The sequence below is a fragment of the Pimephales promelas genome, chromosome 14 (genome assembly GCF_988280905.1).
Source record: "Pimephales promelas chromosome 14, fPimPro1.hap1.1, whole genome shotgun sequence".
NCBI lineage: Eukaryota > Metazoa > Chordata > Actinopteri > Cypriniformes > Leuciscidae > Pimephales > Pimephales promelas.
In genome coordinates, this window is record NC_142782.1 from 18,485,640 (window position 1) to 18,501,423 (window position 15,784).

At 35.3% G+C, this 15,784-nt stretch overlaps 1 protein-coding gene across 2 annotated transcripts in view; it reads left to right on the top strand.

Annotated features, from left to right (window-relative positions):
* ipo11 (importin 11) overlaps positions 1 to 15,784 on the top strand; it is a 167,779-nt gene that overhangs the window by 88,677 nt on the left and 63,318 nt on the right. For both annotated transcript variants that reach the window (XM_089119540.1, XM_039680653.2), the window contains exons 17-21: positions 3,769 to 3,802; positions 4,042 to 4,082; positions 4,164 to 4,280; positions 7,123 to 7,236; positions 11,460 to 11,575. In XM_089119540.1, coding sequence (XP_088975666.1) covers positions 3,769 to 3,802; positions 4,042 to 4,082; positions 4,164 to 4,280; positions 7,123 to 7,236; positions 11,460 to 11,575 — 422 coding nt within the window. The remainder of the gene's footprint in view (positions 1 to 3,768; positions 3,803 to 4,041; positions 4,083 to 4,163; positions 4,281 to 7,122; positions 7,237 to 11,459; positions 11,576 to 15,784) is intronic.

Below are 15,784 nucleotides of genomic sequence, written 5' to 3' on the forward strand. Positions count from 1 at the left end.
AAAACAGATTGATTTCAACTTTTATCTTTGGATGATCACTTTAAAACTTACAAAAAATTAATTTTGTGTTCAGACTTCCAATACTAAACTATGAAAATCCATCATATAATTTAATAATTCAATATAACATTTTTAAAACTGTGATAATAACATCTGATATAAATAGAACGCTATTTATATTAATATTGTATATTTTATGATATAATTGATAACTTTTTTTTAATCCCATTTTATAGTATTTATTAGTCTGTATTAATGTTAGTCAATAAAAATGGAGCTATTCGTAGTTCATGTTAGCTTAGGTCTATTAAATATTAACACATGTTTTATTTTGATAAAGTATTTGTAATTGCTGACATTAATATTACTAAATGCTTTTGAAGTATTTTCAGTGTTAGTTCATGTTTCCTAATGTAGTCAACGAATGCTTAAGCATTACAATATAATTTTAAATATAATTTCAATATTTATTTTGCCACTGATTTATTTTTCAACAATTAAGAGAAGTCCTAACTTTTGGCACACACTTTGCCTGTAAAGTTGCGTCTCCAAAGCAAGAAATATTTATGGTGATTTTTTTGTTGTTGTTTTTTTGTGAATTTCCAGTTTTCTCAAATACTTTGCATTTTAGTATTGTATATGTTCAAAACAAAACGCTGAACAATGAACAGTGCATGGATATGTGTTTGCGTGGGAAGTCTTGTGGGGGAATTATCGTGGCAGCTGTGTCTTCAGCGATTGCTTCTAGAGACTAATAGCTAGTATTCACCAAACTTCTCCATTCAGACGAGCCGAAGAACGTAGGATTAGATGCTCATATCCATATCGGAGGCAAGCTGAGCAGGCTGATAACAGTGATGCTGCCAGACCCATACAGATTGGCCGCTTTGGTTGGCCAGGTGGCACGCGGACTTGTCCGACATTCGCAGGCAGGCATATACCTCGTTAAAGGGTTACTGTCACAAAATCCCATCTCCTCGCTCATAATTCTCTCATGTCTGCTGGGTGGACGCTCTGTACTCTGGGAGGGAGCAGAGTGCTTTATTTTCAGCGGATGCCTCTGAGAGAGAGAGAGAGAGAGAGAGAGAGAGAGAGAGAGAGAGAGGAGGCAGCAGCCCTGCTTATCTCTTCATTTAATCCTCTGTAGAATATGTAAGCCCTCCTAAACCCATTTCAATGACGATGGATTGCATTCGGTAACTGACACTATTGTTTCTGTTACCGTAGTTACATGCTTTACAGTCTGTAGCTATGAAACTGCTTAGAAACTGCCTGTCTTAATTGGTTGCATAAATACTGTAAGAGCGTAAATGACGTGCAAACTTTACCACCTGTGCGGCGCTTCTCTTACAGTCTTCCTGCTTTAGCTGTAAATTATGCATAATTATGCATAATTTACTGTTTTGCCTATAAATACATGCAATAAGTGTAACTAGGGCACAAAGTGTTACCTATAGTTTACACAGATGTGGTAAAACAACTTGCCGGTTTTATAAGCCGATACATACAGTATAAACTGAAAAACTGAATTGTATTCCACTAGGAGTGCGTAGTGCTGTTTATGCCTGCGGAGACATTGTCCTCTGCCTGTATTTTTTTCTTTTATTTTTTTCTAATGCCGTGCTTGGGACATTTCTGTTCTGAAGCTCTATGAAGCTCCGCTAAGTTGTCATGTCTTGACACAAAAACAATTGGCTGACTGCTATCTATAACTCGACAGATTGCTAGGCTTTGTAATTATGTTTTGATGATGACACATAATTATTGTTTATTAGCGAGCTAGACTGAAAATGGCTGAACCCACTCGCAAAATTACCATTCATTAACATAACTGTTTGTTCTTATACAGAGAAGCCCCCAAAAGAATATTTCCATTATTCACAATATTTGAAAAAAAAAAAAAAAAATATTTGCAAAAACTCATTGATCCTCTTCCAACAGGGTACTGTAGGTTGGGCTTCAGTTGGACTGTATGTGTTCTGATGTCAGAGACAGGGGGCGTGGCTTCTGGCAGTGTTCCAGCCTTGAGGAGGGGCCAGACTGTGCATTATAATTAATTTATTAATCAAAAATAAAGAAGTCATTTTAAATTCTATAAGTGATATAGGTATCGCAGCATTACAATGTGCAGTATGAAAATGGATGTGTAATTTGAGATTTGCTAAATATAACTTTTAACAGTGTTAAATTATTAGTGTTTTAAAGATTACCTTTAATTGAATGTTAAATAAACAGCAAAGGTAATGTAAAGTTTACATAAAAATAGAGGAAATAAGCATGAACAATTTATGGTCTGTTACTGATAAATGTATTTTTTTTTTTTTTAAATCGACCAATGACCAATATGGTATTATATTTTTTTCGCATCCCTATTGACATACTGCTTTTTTATTTACAATACTTAAACGAAGTGGCTGAAAGTGAATTTCCAATATTTCTAGTAACATGTCAGAGATAATTTTTTGAAATCGCAAACCAGTTGCCAGTAAGAATGGATTTTTAGTGGAAGGATTATTCAGAGACTACTTTGACCAATCAGTATTGGTTTCGGTGTTTGTCAGTTCACTACTTAATAAATGCATTAGTTCAGGCCCTTGGCTATTACTCATAAACTTACTTCTTCATTAAGTTTGATGTGTTGCGGAACTTTCACAACTCCTGCTATTTATCGTTCTAAACCTGTTTGTGTAAGGCAGCATGCTGTCCCATCAGCCTTTGTAATAGATCATTTTGAGAGGTTGTTGTGGTCTGTCATTAGCCACCTGCTTGAGTCATACTCTTTATGCAATCCTTGCTAAACACCCTCAGGCTCCTCTGTTATCCCGTCCCGGCAAGACCTTTTAATGATGTTAATTTTGTTTTGGTTACAGGCTAACTCAAGATTTATATGTTGAGGAAACTTGAGTTGGCTCTTAAGAGGTCTCTTATCAACACGTACCACACTGATTTAAGGTGAAATTAATTGCTGTCCTTTAAAAGAGTTCTTTGGAGGTAAAGTGTGTAAAATAGTTTTTCCCGAGCTCAGTGTAATGTACAGGGGAAACTATAAGTAAGCTATTTTTGTTTGTGAAAGAAGTCTCTTATGTTCCCTGTGGCTATAAAAATACAATAAAAACAGTAGCATTGTGAAATATTATTATAATGTAAAAAAAAAATATATGTCTTCTATTTTAATACATTTGAAATGTAATTTATTCCTGTGATGCAAAGCTGAATTTTCAGCATTATTACTCCAGTCTTTAGTGTCACATGATCCTTCAGAAATCATTCTCATATGCGGATTTGCTGCTTAAGAAACATTTTTGATTATTACCAATGTTGAAAACATCTGCTTCATTTATTTTAGTTAGAAATTTGTTGTAACATTTTACATTTCAATATTGTCACGTTTCTTTAAAAAAAAAAAAAAACACTTGACAGTGATGCAAATTATCGGAAAATGTTTTAGTTAGGGCAGTTTTCATACATTTCATTAGTTATTTAATTAAAAAAAATCCAGTAATGCAGAACCAGTGGAAAAGTAATACAAATAAAAGTCTTTAAAGTCAAGGAAAACGAATGGAAATATTTATTATTATAAATGTTCTTGATATAAATTAATGAACCAGTGAAAACATCTTGGAAATTCATTGGTCAGAAGGTCATTATTTCCATTACATTTGGTGTCACTAGTGGTGTGGAACGTTCCCCCATTAAAATGTCATACTTCACAGCTCAGATTATGCTTTATTAATTTTTGCATAATAATGACACTTTTCTCTGTTTTAGGTTCGCATCGAAACGGCCACAACTCTAAAGCTGGATATCCTTTTCTCTGAGTGATGCTGAGCCTGTCGTAGTTTCCATTCTTTACACTAGAGTGGTCATTTGTCAGCTTCAATTGAATGCATTTAAGCACACTTGTAATTAGTTTGCCTGTTAACCTATAGCCATTCCCTCTTGTTTGCGTGTGGTTACTTGAATCACTTTCATCCTCATTCATCTTCATGTCTGATAATCAGGTGTGTACTTAAGAGGTCATAACACTTAACTCAGCCTCACCCGTCGATGACTTCGAGTTCAGAACTGAGCAATTCTTACCGGTAAGTTGGTTGTTTTGAACATTTGACATTTCATTTATTTATTTAACGGTCTTCATTAACACCTATTTTATTCCTCTTCAGTACTTGGAGTCTATTTTCGGCCTGTTGTTCCAGCTGTTGCAACAGGTCAATGAATGCGACACCAAAATGCAAGTTCTCCACGTTATTTCTTGCGTCATCGAAAGAGTCAGCATCCAGGTGAGCTCCAGTCACCATGTGAGGTCAAATGATGTCATCCGAACACAGAGGGTTCTAAAATAATCTTTACTGTAGTCGTCCCCGACCCGGGCTCACATGCTTTTCTATTTAAAATGCTAGTATTTGTTATTTTTGCACACTGAAAGACATATATTGATGTCATGTCATTACCAAACCATGCTGACTGAGGACAATGCCATGACCTGCTTGAAAATGACCTTTTATTGCGTGAGCCTTGACTCTGAGCCATTTGAAGAATGACAGTTATAATAATCTTGGTGGAATACAAAGATTCATGATTTAAGCTTTGTTAGGTCAAACATGCATACATTACAAAGGGTCATACCGTGTAAAGTGGAGGCTTTTTGAGAAGTTATCTTCCATATCAATTTTGTGCAGCACAGCAGTTTTTAATTGCCCTCTTTAATGATTCAATGCTCCACTGTGTATACTCAGCTTAAAGTGTAGTCAAATGACCAGCATTACACTCTTAAATGAGTAGTTCACTTTTGAAAAAAACTTTTGCTGATAATTTACTCACCCCCATGTCATCCAAGATGTCCATGTCATTCTGTCTTCAGTTGAAAAGAAATTAAAGTTTTTGATGAAAACATTCTCCATATAATGCACTTCAGTGGGAACCAAACGGTTCAAGGTCCAAAAGAAACTTTCAGTACAAACTGCAAACTGTTCAAAGTGCTTTAAACAATTCCAGACGATGAATAAGGGTCTTATCATGCGAAACGATCGCTCATTTAATAAATAAATAACAAAGTTTAAGTTTTATAAGCTCAAATGCTCGCCTTGCTCTGTTCTGTGACGCACGTTTGTGACTCTCCTGTTCGAACTCGTTCATCAAAATGAATGAATCTTGTTCCGAGTCATTTGGTTCATTCAATGAAATGAGCGATCATTTCGCTTGATAAGACCCTTATTCATTCATCGTCTGGAATTGTTTAAAGTCCTTTGAACAGTTTGCAGTTTGTACTGAAACTGTCTTTTGGACCTTGAACCGTTTGGTTCCCACTAAGTGCATTATATGGAGAAAAATCCTGGAATGTTTTCATCAAAAACCTTAATTTCTTTTCGACTGAAGAAAGAAAGACATGGATATCTTGGATGACATGGGGTGAGTAAATTACCAATTTTTTTTTTTTTTTTTTAAATAGTTACTATCATATTTAATGTTATTATCTTGACAAACTATACATCATTAAAAAGATATAAGTCTCAAGTTTCAGTATTTGTCCACTATTGTATACCGAGAAACTTATTGTGACAGTTATGTCTTAATTTGTGTCAGGAGTTATGTAATTAAAAAATGAGTCGTTACCTTTACTATGAATTATGAGCGTCAGCCGCTCCCTTTCAGAAAAAAAAAAAAAAAAAAAAAACCCTGTTGTGTCGTCATGACAGCGCTTGACAAAACATTGTCCATCAGGGCTTTTACCTCAACAATGTGCAGATTTGGTGAAATATTGATAGATTCTCATAGGTTTACATCACATTTCTATAGACAAGAATAATATTTATCGAATTTATACCCAAATGTGTCAATGTAATCTTTGAGCGCTGGATATACTGATGTTCTGTGTTTTCAGACCATACACTAAGTTCACCCTGAGTGTTAAACACAAAAACAAAACAACAACAACAACAACAAAAAAAAACTTAATTGAAAAGTTATTTCTCCCAATTGGAAGATCTAAAGTTGCAAATAAAGTAAAAAATAAAGTTGCAATTAACATTTTGAGGTGGAAACGTCGTCATTAAGTTTAATTGTTTTCTGCAATACATTTGTGTTTATTTCACATTGAATTTTATTGTCCTAAAGGCACAGCATTACAAATAAAACCCAATACCTCGATGGTATGATCCTTGTCAAGCCCCTAGTTTTGTTACACTGCATCATATAAAAAGAAAGACTTGCACTTGCTTAGACTTAAAAGAGCTCTTGCTACAGAGGTTTGCTTTTAGTGACTTTCAATATTACTTAAATAGCGAACGCAATTATATTGTACTGAACAATGACATTGTAGCCAGGTTAGATGTTGTGGGAAGGTGGAGGCAAATACTTTAATAAACGTAAAATAAACAAATACAAAATACAGCCCCTCACGGAGGACTGCTGCCACTCACATATATAAAAACACAACATAAATCCAGGCCTGGCCTCTCTTGATCTTCACTGTCGTCACTCCTCCTTTATGCTTCATCACCTCCGTGAGATTGAACCGTGCGTGATTCATTATCTCTCACAGCCCTCGGCATCGTCCGGCTCGCCACAGACATGTTTTTTTAGAGAAATTAAAAAAAAATATATGGTAAAAAATAATAGTGATAATAAAGTTTTTTTTTTTTTATTATTAAATTAAGAATTTGATATGGTTGTCAGACCATATTTTTAACACTGTATAAATGAGTCATAACAATATTATTTTGAAAATTATGTTTCAGAGAAGTTCAAATAAAAATAGGGTAAAAAATAATAGTAATAATAATGGTGTTGATTATCATAACTATTATTCAAAGTAATTTTTCATATTTAATTCATAATTTGACATTGACTCAATTTTTTTTTACATGGTATATAAATTGGTCACCTACCGATATGTTTCATTAAATAGATGATCATCATATTTGAATATCATTGCGAGAAAAAAACTCCATAATCGTTGGTTACTGCAGTTTTAAAATCAAATGATAGCCATCATTAGAATTACCAGGTCACACCTGCTTTAAAGTTGTCTTCACATTTTTAGAGGCTCTTTGAAGCTGACCTGTTTTAATTGATCTAAAAAGCAATCTAAGATCAGTGCTTTACTTTTCCCCTCTCTTCTAGATTCGACCGTACGTGGGCTGCTTGGTTCAGTATCTTCCTCTTCTTTGGAAGCAGACAGAAGAACACAACATGCTCCGCTGTGCCATTCTCACTACCCTCATCCATCTCGTACAGGTATAGCATACCCACTGGGCCGAGAATGAAACCGATAACGAGCCTTTGAAATGGTCGGGTCGGGTGTTTAGCATTCTGTTTGTGTTTCAAGTGCTGATTTGGACGTGATGTGCGTACAACCACCGGTTTTCACCGTCGTCGTCTGTTGATATGAACAAATGCCCTCCAGCCATACTGAACACTTCTCTGGTTTTCTGGTTTTGCAGAAGACCTTTATTTTAGTACGAAACACTTCATCATTTCCTGCTGTGCGTGTATGAACACACATGTGGACAGGGGCTTGTTATTGATGGGTGTATTTGAAAATTGCCACAGTGCTTCTCCATCTTCCTCCACATGGGATCCTGCAAGCTGCTCTTGTTTTTTTTTACCCTGTCTTTTTTTATTTCCCCTCTTTTTTTTTGCACTATGAATCAGGAGCAGTTTCTGCGTCACTCCGGCCCCTGAGGAGATGAGTGACACTCACATTTAAACCATCCAGAGGATAAAATAAAATCAATTTTGACTCAATGGATCCTGGGTTATGCATACTGACTGCATACTGGGTTGTGACTCTTGGAGATTGCCTAAGGAGGCGTTTACTAAAAATGAATACACTATATGACTAACGTGCAAAGAAAGAAACCATAAATCCATGCATGTTATTAGAGATGGATATAATATAACATACTGTGCATTTAAATAATTATTACATTTTAATAATTATGATAATAATTCGTGTCACATAGCCAGTGTCCACATTTTATCTTTTTTGGCTTGGAAGACACTATATGACTGATGTCAACCACCAACCAAAATGCTTTTGTATTTTTTTTTTCTTTCCATTATTTATGGAATTGTATAAAATATACCATTGATCAGTTAAATTATGGAATTTATTTATTTCTATATTGAGCAGAGCTCAGCCAAAGTCACTTCGAAGTTGTGCATTTTGGATGTGTAGCCGAGAGTGAAACTTTGAACAAGGAAGGACAGGGCTGCATATATTTTTCGCCTTTTTTCTCTTTCGACCAAAAGTCGAGAATAATTCCTAATGAATGCTATTTATTTCATAGAGTTAATTTCATAAATATTCCTCTGAGGAGAGTTATTGAGCAATCATCAGTTTGAATGAGCTGGTCTTTGTGTTTGAAAGTGCTTTTTCTTCTTGCATATTAACTTTCTCGACCCTTTCATTACAGCGTCTTCAGTTCTTGTAAATCACATGCACATGAATCAGTCTAAAAGATCGCCCAACGCTTGGCTGAAATTAGCATACTTCCAAAAATCCAAAACTTGTGCCAGCTTTGTTGACCAGCACTCATTAATCTTTTTTTTTTCTGCTTAGTCCTTAGATTTGCATATTAAAATGCCAGCAGTCCTTCAGGAAACAATCTTTTGTTTGCACATCTCACCACCCGCCATCACCAGTTTGCTATTAACCTTGCATTTATTTGTGTTTTCTGTGGCCTCCTCTTCCAGCCATATGGTATCACAGCTGCTGCTTTCCAGCTTGGCTCAGAATGCTGAAGAGACAATATTACCAGTGAACATTCAAAGTCAATCATCCCTAAATGGCCCCATCATGGGTCCATCCCCAAAAGCATATTTCTGACAGATGCTCCAAAATGGATGCTCTCTTTATTGCACACTTGGCTATGATTTGTTGACCTGAAGAGGCTAAATTGCCTTGACCTGCAAAATTGGAGTTGAAGCTTTTGTTTGGAATTTGGAATGTTTGAAATGTTGAAATGTTTTTTGTTAACTAGTTGAAATTTATCTTTGGTAAATGATTCAATATCAGATTTTTGTGGTTGTATAGGGTTAGTATATATATAATAACAATAGGGTTAGTCAGCCAAGTTCCAACACATCTGTCTGTAATTTTAAGTGATCCTGAACACCTTGACTGGTTTAGATGTGACTCTATAAATGGACAAGTACTTGCAAGTCATTATATTATGAACATTTTACCAAAATAATAAAAAAAGAAAACCTCAAATGGAGTTGCAAGGTATTTGACCATTTTTTGTAGTGTATTGTCTGTCATTACGTTTTTAGAAAATTGCAAGTTATTTTGTAGTCACTCAGTTTTTTCCATATAGTCAAAATCTCAGTAACACTTTACAATAAGGTTCTTTAGTTAAAGGGATAGTTCATCCAAAAATGAAAATTCTGTCAGTATTTACTCACCCTTATGTTGTTCCAACCCCGTAAGACCTTTGTCCATCTTCGGAACACGAATTAAGATATTTTTTTATTAAGTCTGAGAGCTGGATCACTCCTCCATACTAGTCCATTGGCTTCTTGAGGGATTGAAACTTGCCGGCCTTGAAAAGTTAATAAAGACATCGTTAAAATAGTCCAAGTGACTACAGTGGCTAAATCTTAAATTTAAAAACAAACATAAATAACGACTTTATTTCAACTATTCACTTCCTTCTCTTTGCGCCTCTAGTCAGTTAAACTTGTGAAATTGCGTAGAGCTACGTCACACGTAGGCTCACTATTGGCCGACGCTGGTCATGCGTGTGATGTGTGTGACGTACAATAACAGATCATACGCTATTACACTAGTTTAACTGACTAGAGGTGCACAGAGAAGGAAGTGAATAGTTGAAATAAAGTTGTTATTTATGTTCGTTTTTGCGCATAAAAAGTGTTCTCGTCGTTTGATAAACTTAAGATTGAGCCTCTGTAGTCACTTGGACTATTTTAACGATGTCTTTAATAACTTTTCGAGTGATCCAGCTCTCAGATTTCATCAAAAATATCTTAATTCGTGTCTTAAGATGAACGGAGGTCTTACGGGGTTGGAACAACATGAGGGTGGGTGAATACTGACAGAATTTTCATTTTTGGGTGAACTATCCCTTTAATAAAAATAAAGCTGTTCATTGTTTGTTCATATTAATTCAAAGTCCTTTAGTGTGTGATCAAGATAATAAAGTATTCGTAAATGTTGAAATTAACAAACATTTATAATTGCTGTATAAGTGCAGTTCATTATTTGTTCGTGCTAACTAATATAGTTAACTAATGTTAACTAATGAACCTTATCGTAAAGTGTTACCAAAATCTCATGTTAATAAAGATGAAGTGTTTCGCACTGGTTAATTAAGACAGTCTTGACAACAAATACTAGACTATGACAATCTTTCCCACTCCTCAAATACATAAAACATGAGCCATATATATAGTGTTACTTGAGTAAAGAAGTTCTTTATTTGCTCTTTCAAGCAAGCAGAGACAGTCCAAACTGCGTAAAGCACTTCATTATTGATAGAGGCGGATTGGAGTTGTAATGTTTGAATTGTAACAGTTTGAGGTGCCAATTGAGTTATGAGGTTCAGTCTCAAGCTGTTTTTAATACGTTTTATTGGTTAAATATTGGCAAAACCTACAGGCAGACATAAAGTGTGACCAATAGTAATGATTTATGAAAAAAATATGTAATATGGAGATACAATTTTTTTTGCCTAACAGCGACTATATAAAGTAAAGCTTATACGCTTATTTATTATTAGGACAGTATTACAACTCATCATTCACAAACCCAACTTCCTTGTCTCTTTTCTTTTGTTATGGCTTTTCGTGTCTGTGGGGGGTGTCCTTGGCTTCTGTTTGTTGTTTTTCATCACTGGCTCATTGACAGTAACAAAGCTTCACCTGGATCTCACGAATTGTACAGCTCTACCTTTTCTGAGCCCCCTAGAGCTCTCCATCTGTGATTTTGATGGACAGCTCCGAATCAGCAGACCGCCGAAAGGCAGTCATGCCCTGAACTTAAGAGCCCGTTCTGGTGGTCTATGCGATGAGCCCTCATCAGTCAGAGGCTGAGAGGACATATCTCACCCAGGGGATAGCGAGGCTCGCTCAAGACCAAGCCCTTGAATGAACCCAGAAAACAAACGGCCGCTGGTGTATTCCTCATATCCCCTTACTGACATACATAAAATCACAACTGCCGCTATTCAGACAAAAAAAAAATGTTTTTTTTTTGTTTGTTTTTTTTGGCTCGGTTGTAAGAAACTCATTTTGGCAGCGCTCCTTATCTTGACAACTTATCACATTTTTATCTGAATACAATTTTTTTTGCATGTTCATTGCACAGCTGTTAGGAATCTATAATACAGCTAATGTTCAAGGCTTTTACAGTGTTTTATTTTCATTTTGAAATAGTAAAACAATCAGTTTTTTTTTCCAGATATTATTTGGTTGAAATGTTGTTTTGCGTTGTCCAGGGCCTGGGAGCGGAAAGCAAGGATCTGTATCCCTTCCTCCTACCTGTTATCCAGCTCAGCACAGATGTTTCGCAGCCCCCTCATGTTTACCTGCTGGAAGATGGTCTGGAGCTCTGGTAAGTCTCCAAAAATGTGTCTGTGCCAAAGGTTTAAACTATGAATAAAAGTTTCAACTCCCATTTCTAGGTCATTTTTCCTTTTGTACACTTGTCTGGACACACAATGTCTGGACACCCCTGACTGGCTTAGAGGTTTATGCTTTAATGGTTGAAATGGTTGTGGAGATAAATATGAATTGTGCCTATACCTACACACGAATGTCTTTTTAAAACTGTTTTTATTTTTTTGGACAAAGAAAAGCAGTCGACAAGTGTCAATATACATTCAATAGACTTTACAAAGCTTCCTTAGTGAATTGAGTTGTTCAGGTATGACATCAATTTTGTAGGCCAACTGGCAGTTAGTTCCCTACTTGGTTCCCTCAGCAAAACCCCACTTGGTTTTTCCCACAGGCTTTTGGATTATCACTAAAAACAAGCTCTGGGATCAACAAAAGTTTATGATACTTTTTATTTTTATGAATTTCGAAGCCTAAATGCAGTTGCCAGAAGTAAAAAGCTAAAGTTAGACTATAAACGAACTATGACACTGTCCCATGAATTCAACATCACCATCACTAAGCTTCTGTCAACTCTTATCAGTTTTTGTCCAAAAACATTTTTCCAGAACCTTTGAATTAGAATAGTTTTTAAGACCATACTTATAATCATAATGATGCTGTTAAAGCGGATTGAGCTTACCTTTTCGCTGTGATAGCGTTTGATCTCCTGGAGAGCCTTGGTTGGCCCGTTTAGCCACTTGTTAGTAACCGCCTATTTCAAGACACACAGCTTCAAGTAACAGCTTTAAAAAATCAGAGTGGGGTAATATTGATGTATTATGTCGCAGAATAAATCATAAAACCCATTGACTTCGGAAAGATGGAACCTGAAGTGCTAAAATGCTAACTCGTTTCTGCCTACAAAGTGATGTCATACCTGCACCACTCTATAGAACATGGCATTGGTTGAGAGTCTGCTGAGCGGTAACAATTTATTTGTATTTTTTTTAATGTAGCCAAAATCAGATATGAGTGTGAGCAGGTCACGGTCCGAACTGACCTGCTTGCACAAAATAACAATAACAAAGACTGCACGCAACACGTAATTATACGGAATTACACAGAGGTTAATTAGCATATACACCATCAATTTTATAAGGTGATGTGCAATGGCTGGATGCCAGCAAATTTGTGCACAGTGGATAATGAGGATACAGACGAGGGTAAAGTGAAAAAGCAAATGTTTTCTGGTTTAGGTTTTACAAGATTGGCTAAGCAATCTGTCGCTGTAATACGTTTAACTATACGTGCTCACTCTCCCTCCACTGAATAACTTCCCTGCTCTCTTCCATATTCACTGAGTGACCAAATATCTACCAGTTTGGGAAATCTTTTGAGTGACTCCAATCAGCACAGAACTGTGACCAATGTTGATCTTGAGTGGCATAAAAGTCCATGAATTCCGATGTGACTGTTCAGACTGAGGTCACATTGCAAAACATCACACTTGTATCTGATTTAGGACTACATATGGAAGTGGTCCAAATCAGAATTGAAAAGATCACTATTCCAGTGTTCACACTGTTATGAAATGAACAGGTCTGTGTCACAAATGAGCACTAAAAGAAAAGCCTCTGATGCCTGCAGTCTGAACATAGCCTAGTTAAAGCTGTCCCTGCTCTAGCACCCAGGCATTGTACGTATCTTTGATATTATCAAGTTTTGTTTTAATGCACTAAAACTTTATAGATACAGCAGTTTACAATGAAATTCAAAATGGCTAACAGGGAATATGATTGACCTTGAATATGACTGGTAAATTATACTTCGTTTCACCTAAGGAATCTAGCGATTTGACTTTAAGGCCATATGATTATAAAAGCTATTGACAGATTGAATAATTGAATAATTAATTAGTAAAATTTCCTAAACTTCACAGGCATCTTTAAACCCTCTGCTCTTACAAGATGTTGAAAGCATTACCAATATTCAGCCTCATATACTGTTCAGAAAGTAATGCTAAAATAAAGTTGTAAACCAACAGGTAGCAATATAGTACACAATATTGGACGATCGATTTAGTGGAGATTGAAAAAGACAGTTTTAATTCTCTTATAAAAGTTATAAGAGAATGAAAAGTCAAACTTTGAGTGGATCAGAGCACTGTTGGACTGCCATAGATTAATATAAAAGGAGGCACACAAATTTGGTAACAATAAGTAGTGTGTCCACTGTCCAAACTTGGCTGGTAGTTGTGTGGTTTTATATATATATATATATATATATATATATATATATATATATATATATATATATATATATATATATATATATATATTCTTACTTGTCTTTCTGAAGTCCTTGATTTACCTATACTCTCTACATATTTTTATTTTGTCTGTCTATCTATATATCAGCAGGATCCCATATCTGATCTGATCTCAATTCACTTGAAGAGTGGTTTTATCTAATCTCATCTCATGCTTCTTCTACAGAGAGATTGAATTCTATAATATGCAGAATGAGGAATTCATTTTTTCATTGCCCTAAAGACCCCACATGTATTTGACGTCACATTTCACCCACCATAGTGTGTAAAAAGTTCAAATCTGTCATGCAATTTTTCATTTGTCTTACAAACTACATCGAGAGTCACGTGGCTGTTTCACCTCTGTACTTTATGCTGCTCAGCAATGCCAATGGTGAGGGCAGCACAGAATAACGTGGCAGTCTCCTCGGGCTCTTATGCTGTTTTGTGCGCTGTGTGAGTTCAACTGTGCAGCTGGCCACCATGGTGAACATAAGGATGGGACAAATTTCCAGCTTTCTGTCACCTCTCTTCATACTGCTAGCTTGCTGCTCACTGTTGTAGAAGAAAGTCAACTAGAGGCATTGGTATTGCCATGGCAATTGAATTGATCAGTTTTTCAGAATGGAATTTTCCACAACCTTACTGAAAGTTCGATTGAAATGACTGGAAGACGAATGTCATAGAAATGTCTGGAATCCAATTTTGATTCACAAAATGTATTACATTTCATGAAATGTACTCTACCGTTAAAAATAGGACCAACAGTTTGAGGAGCCAATTGAGTTATGAGGTTCAGTCTCAAGCTGTTTTTAATATGTTTTATTGGTTAAATATTGACAAAACCTACAGGCAGACATAAAGGGTGACCAATAGTAATGATTTATGGAAAAAAATATGTAAAATGGAGACACAAGTTTTTTGCCTAACAGCCACAATATAAAGTATAAGCTTATACGCTTATGTACAGTATTATTAGGACAAATTGCAACTCATCATTCACAAACCCAACTTCCTTGTCTCTTTTCTTTCGTTTCTACCTTTAAAAAGTGTAGGGTTAGTGATTTTTTTAATTTATTTTTTTAAAAATTACTTTAATTGATAAGCACGTTTTTTTGTTATAAAAAAATCTATTTCAAATCAATGCTGTTCTATTTGATTTTCTATTCATCAAAGAATCCTTAAAATATTTTTTATCATGCTTTCAGGAAAAATAAGAAATGTTTCTTGAGCCACCAAATCAGCAAATTATTTCTAAAGGATCATGTGACACTGAAGATTGGAGTAGTGACTGCTGAAAAGTCAGCTTTGCATAACATGAATAAATTGCATTAAGTTGTAATAATATTAATTTTTATAGTGTATTTTCTGATCAAATAAATGTAGCCTTGTTGCGCATCTTTTAAAAGCATTAAAAAATCTCACCGACCAAACTTTTGAGCACTAGTGTATGTTACGAAATACAAATTTCTAGACTTCCAAGCCTTTTTAAACTCTTTTTCTTCAAGAATCTCATTTATCCTTGCTGTGTTCTGTTTGCCATCTCAATTCAAACTATGAAATTTAGATTATTTCAGATGTTCAATTTTTAATTGCGTATAACTGTGAAAAAGAGGGTATTTAATTTCTTGACAGTTTCGAATTAAAAAAAACAAACAAACATTATCCTGTAAAATATCTCATTGCGCCAGTTGTTCAAAACATTTAATCTGGATCAAAATGATCCGGATTTGGAAATCCCATTTTTTTCCTATCCAGTATCAGGTAATCCGTCTTACTTTTATGTTTTTCAAAGCAACATTGGACTGGATCACCCTGATCCAGATACACAGTTTTCAAGATTACCAAATCCGGATTACCAGTGCTCTAAATGGGACAACATATCACAATGTGGGCTACCAGCTATGTAAAGAACAG